This window comes from Episyrphus balteatus, chromosome 3, assembly GCF_945859705.1.
Source record: "Episyrphus balteatus chromosome 3, idEpiBalt1.1, whole genome shotgun sequence".
NCBI lineage: Eukaryota > Metazoa > Arthropoda > Insecta > Diptera > Syrphidae > Episyrphus > Episyrphus balteatus.
This window is the reverse complement of record NC_079136.1, coordinates 45,420,086-45,425,927: the sequence shown is the minus strand read 5'-3', so window position 1 is coordinate 45,425,927 and position 5,842 is coordinate 45,420,086. Positions and strand designations below refer to the sequence as shown.

At 31.0% G+C, this 5,842-nt stretch overlaps 1 protein-coding gene across 1 annotated transcript; it reads right to left on the bottom strand.

The window, feature by feature from the left end:
• Positions 1 to 667: 667 nt before the first annotated feature.
• On the bottom strand, positions 668 to 2,707 carry LOC129914794 (uncharacterized). Its single transcript, XM_055994188.1, has 2 exons — positions 2,154 to 2,707; positions 668 to 2,087 (listed from the first exon to the last, which is right to left on the bottom strand). Exons 1-2 carry the CDS (start codon positions 2,337 to 2,339, stop codon positions 1,956 to 1,958), a joined length of 318 nt encoding a protein of 105 aa, XP_055850163.1. The 5' UTR covers positions 2,340 to 2,707; the 3' UTR covers positions 668 to 1,955.
• Between the last annotated feature and the right edge of the window lie 3,135 nt (positions 2,708 to 5,842).

Sequence of the window (5,842 nt, the reverse complement as noted above, 5' to 3'; positions counted from 1 at the left end):
AAAGTGCTGAGATGATGGCCCATTTGAAACAATACTCATCAGTGTTGTGAACGTTTATACAGGCTCTTTTTCTAGAAAGAAAACTAGGCAACGGTATATGTCTTGAACCTTTGATTGGTGTGTATTGATTTATGTTTATTTCCACGTGACATATCCGCAGCAAGGCCCATCCACTGTCTTTTTCTTGAAATTCTTGCATTTTCGTGTCAATTTCATCTATCATATTCCTATATGAAGAAATTATATCACTGCCTTCAAGTGCAATTTCCATTTTTGTGTTGAAACTTTTAAGACTTAGCTCCATTTCATCCTCCGACGTAAATTTAATATACTCAGCAAACAATTCTAAGTTGAACTTAACACTTTGCAACTTTTCCAGGTGATCTTTCAATTTTCCTAGAATTGCTGACTCTGCTTCATTGAGAAACTCAGGGGGACTTAGGTTTTCTTCACTCTTGTTTTTATAAATGAGAGTTTCTACTCTCCCATTGAAACAACTTTTCAGCACCAGGAAGTCATCAGAAAGGAGTTCTGCAACAAGTCGCTTATGGACATTTCGCCGTACATGGTTTGTCCAATCTCTTGCATTGATGTTCAGCTCACACACATCACAATATTTTATTGCAGACTTCTGAGTTTCTTCTGCGTTCGAAAACATGGTCTCTATCAAACTGATGTGTTCAATACTTTTTAAGTGATTATCCCACTGACAAAATATAACATCTTTTTCGCAGATTTCGCAACGCGTTTTCGCTGGTCCAGCTTGAGTCGAGCAATCACCGTTTTGGAAGATTTCATGATCCAAAGAACTGTCTTCAAATAAAAGTTCTTGTTGCATTTTTAAATGTGCCTTGCTCTTCAAATGGTTATTCCATTGACATGGGATCACATTTTTATCACACACCACACATAATCTTTTTGCAGGGGCAGCTTCTTTCGAGCCATCCATTTTCTCAAATAATTGCTTAACCAATTCCGAATGAGTATTGGTTTTAGCATGATCAATCCACTGCCCCTTTTTAACACTTTTTTCACACACGTAGCAAAAGTTTTTATTTTCACCGTTAACCGATTCCCTTAAAGACGTATGAATTTTCATATGTCTTTTCAAATTAAAATTTTTGGAAAACGATTTTCCGCAAACTTCACATAAAAACGACTTCATGATTGAATTGATTTTTGGGTTTTTTTTTAAAAAGTAAACAAAATTGAACACTTGGTCGTACCGGGGCGAGGTATTCTTTAAGAATAAGAATATTTTGAATATATCAGCTAGGTTTGTATATAGCTCAAACATCTTGAATATCAAAACCGAGTTAGTAGATAATCAGACTCCCTTTAGTAAGTAATCTACACCTCATAAATTTAGTATTTTATTATTTTCTAATGAATCTCTGACTATGTACTGTAGATAAGTATACATCATAATTTATTCATCTAGGATTTTCTGATGTTCATCATGCTTTAAAAATTGACACATATTACTTTTGGTAAAATATTTATATTTCTGATTTTCTAGTGGCCTCATAACTTAAAAAGTAAGTTTACATGATGATGGTATACGTGAAGATAGTTTATAATTTATTCTTTTTAAATTTACTGACCATCCTTTGACCCAATAAATTTAGTATCTATGATTTTTTAAGAAAAAATGCTATTAAGTTTGTATTTTATGGTTTTCTAGCTAGCAAACAGATTTTGAAACTGTAATATGCTTTTCTCGCCTTAATAACTTGTTACATGCCCAATATAAAAACCTTAAAAGTATATTTAAATACTATTGATTTTGTATGAATTCAGTTTAATTTATTTTCGCTGATTAACCAGAGGTAAACATGTTGAAACCTGTCAAACTCTTCCCCTCATAAAGTAAACACTTTTACGCAAATGAAATGAAAAGAGGCAATTAAAAACAAAATATGTATGCTCAGAACATGTAAGGTTTATTTAATAATTTACAGTTCTTCTTCAATTTTAATACTAGCAGTTCGTCCTAACGGACATAAATAGGTAAAGTTGAATGAACCTCGATTGATTTCGGTTATTGCAGCGTCTGACAATTTGTTGTATCGCATTGGGAAGAAAGTCTGAAAGAAAAAAGTCTTTAGTATTTACGTTTTTAAACGTTTTAAGAAATAAAAATGGAAAATTACCTGAAATTCGCCCAAATCAGCAACAATTCGTTCTCCAAATTTCGTAACACAACGTTTCAGTTTACCAATACGATATTTTTCATTTTGTTTTAATTCAATAACCTTTTTACAAGGCTTGAACAAAACTTCCTCTTCAACTTGTAAAAGTTCTTCTCTGAGATTCATCGTCGACGGTATGAGATACATCCTAAACTGAAACAGCTATTTATACAGAAATTTCTGGCTGCATTTAACAATATGTAGGCATATGTATTTGCATCTAACTTTACTTTGAATAAGCATGAACGATCATGTTTAAGAAAAGATTCAGTGATGTAAAATTGAAGGCTATCATTTTGAAGCAATAAGAAACTTAAATTTAAGTTCGAACAAAAGGCTACACACCTATGTAATTGGACAATGGAAATTTCAATATAAGAAAAGTAAAACCTAATAAATCCTCCTTTAAAGTTTTATTAAAATTCAGTTCCTTATCAAAATTTGTATTATTATTCGTTCGATGTCAGAGATTCGTTAGAAAATCATAAAATACTAAATTTATGAGCTATGGATCCTATATACATAAAAAAAAAAAAAAAAAAAAAAAAAAAAAAAAAAAAAAAAAAAAAAATGTGGAAGGAATTTAGTTTTAATGGTAATTACAAATGGACGTGCATTATTAATGATTTGTTGAAAGAATACAATCACTCTATGCATAGAACTATAAAAATGCGCCCAATCGATGTGAATCAGGAAAACTCTAAAAAACTCTTATCTACAGCTTATAATAGAATTAAAATCGCTCCACAGGGTAAATATAGAGTTGGCGACAATGTTAGAATAAGCAAGTTCAAACACGTTTTCGAGAAAGGCTACACACCAAATTGGACAACGGAAATTTTTATGATAAGAAAAGTAAACCTAACCAACCCGCCAACATATCTCCTTGAAGATTTTAATGGTCAACCTATTAGTGGATGTTTTTACGAAAAAGAATTACAAAAGACTAAATACCCTCATATTTATCTCGTGGAAAAAGTACTTAAAAGTAATGGAGACAATGTATATGTTAAATGGCTCGGCTTCCCACCGACTAACAATTCATGGATTAATAAATCACAATTATTATAAACGACATAAAATATTTGTTTCCTTTCTATTATTTCTTAAATTGTTTTTCATAAATTACTATCAACCTTCAAACAACCAATGCATCTTAAAGTCAATGAACTCCCACTGATGTAATATGATCTCATTACCATACAAAACTCATATACCCATACTCTAATGAAATCTACCTACAAACCATACAAGAATCCCTTTTTTCTAGCATCCTACTGTACAGTGTACATACACCGCATCCTCCACGTCAATATTCAAGCTAAAAACATAAAAAAATTTTGTAGGTACATCACTAACCGCAATTCACAGTCACGAAAACTAAATTCACACCAAAATTCACAATTTACAACAACAAAATACATTTTACCCAAATGCTCTATTCCTCAAGTCCGATATTTATACTACTGTATAGTTGTTGTTATTAACATGCATGAAATTTTCCCATCCCTATTCCCATGCCCAAAAAGTATATTCTTACAGTCCCAACAATAGTTTTCTACCAACACTTTTTTTTTTTCCTTACATTTTCCTTACATTTTCATTCATTATCAATTCGAAATTTCCTATCACATTTTCAATCCCCACAAATTTCATCCACCTTTTTTTTCCACACACAAGCACACACATGACACTCAATGCATACTGCCCATGATACTACACCAACGAGCCAGTGTCATAGCTGTCCTCCTTTAGGAGCAATTTTGATGCTCGGAGCACATTTTTTACACTAGGGAGGAGCATTTTATTCCTCAAGTCCGATATTTATACTACTTAAACACTTTTTGGGCACCAAAACGATTTTTAAAATTTTCTTAAGGCCTTATTAGTAAACATTTGTATAAAAAGTTATTTTTGGTTAAATTTGCTGATCAAAAGTAATTTTCAATGCATTTGTCGTAATCCTGTCGAAACAATTTACGTTTAAATTGTCAAACTTGTTTTTGGAAAAATCACAGGCAAAGTCATTTCTATAAAATCAATGGTAGTCTAAATAAAATCAAGAGTTACCTGTGTCGGTAAATCACGATCACTGGACATCCAACAATCGGGGGTTGCTGCTCATGTTTTCCCTAGTTAAATCCAGAGTGGCTTAGATTAAATCACGAGTTACCCTATTTTTTGTGGATTTACGTTCCCCAGTAAAATATATGTGGTGCGTTAAAATCAGTAGTCACTTGCTGATTACAAAATTTTTGAGAAAAATCATGAATTATGTCGCTCCGGTGAAATAATGTCTCTTTTTGCTAAAATCACAGTTAAATCAGGTAATGCTGTGGAAAAATACAGGTTTACCGCGAAAAACGAAGGATAGCTTAGGTAAAAAAATTATTGTGTTGCCCCTATAAAATCATGGTTTGCATCGCAAAAACCGCGGATATTTTCCCGTAACATCGCTTCTTATTAGATCCACGATAGCATATTTAATTTCCAAAACATGGAGAATTTCAAAGATGTACAGATTAGTTGTAAAAAATCTTTTTTTTTAATGCATTTTCCTTGCATTACAAATTAAAAAAAAATATATTCATTGCAAATAAAAAACAAAATTGCATTAAGAAAAAGTATTTATTGCAATTGAAAAAGATTTGCATTAAAAGAAATATTATTGTTAATTAAATCTATTTTGCATTAAAAATAAAATGCTATTGCAAATCAAAAATATTCTGCATTGAAAAAAAAAAAAACAATGCAAAATTGTGCATTAAATATTTTTTTTTAATTTTCGTCGAATTTCTTACAATTTTGAATATTTGAACTCACATTAAATTCGATATTAAAGTTGAAATAGCTATTGGACGAATATAAAATAAAATGCACGACTGGGGCCGCAAGTACTTGCTCTTGCAATTCAAAGCACTTTTATGTTAGCTTACTTGTAGATTATAAGAGCTGCCTCTATATACATTTTTAAGAAATTTGGTTGATGTAGGGCATGGAGGCCAAATGTTAGTTAAATAATTTTTTTTTTTATTTGACTTGACTTTTTTGAGAAAAACTAAAAATGCAGTTTACTGCAATTACTTTGAATATTACGTATGCAAAATTTAATCAAAATCATTAGAGCCATTTTTGAGAAAATTGCAATAACTCGAAAATTTTGTATGGGAGGTATACTTTCTAAGCGAGATATTAAAAAACAAAAAAACAACCTTGGAAATTACGAAAAAAACATCCATACCAAATTTCAAGAAAATCCGTCTACCCGTTTAGGCTGTAGCTACTTGTACAGATGGACGCACGGACGCACAGACCGACGGACGTCATGACGAAACCCACTTTTTTGGACTCCTCCATCATCGTAATGTTAGTTTTGATTAAAACCTCGAATTTTTTTTTTGACACGAAACCAATACTTGTCCTATAGAGAAAGTAAAAATAATTTTAATGGACATATTTTGCATTAAATTTTTCTACTAGCATTAGCATTTATTTTTAATTGCAATAAAAATTTTGTTTTGAATGCAAATTTTTTTGATTGGGAATCAATATTTTTTTTTAATGCAATTTTTAAAGTTCAATCATATGATCAAAAGTTCACATATGCAATTTTTTTATTTGCAGTAAATATTTTCTTTCAACATGTCTTT

Excerpts from the sequence above, each read along its gene's own strand:
- LOC129914794 (XM_055994188.1), bottom strand. The coding sequence starts at position 2,339 with ATGTATCTCATACCGTCGACGATGAATCTCAGAGAAGAACTTTTACAA. Across the intron at positions 2,088-2,153 it reads CTGATTTGGGCGAATTTCAG|ACTTTCTTCCCAATGCGATA; the intron begins GTAATTTTCCAT and ends TTTTTCTTTCAG.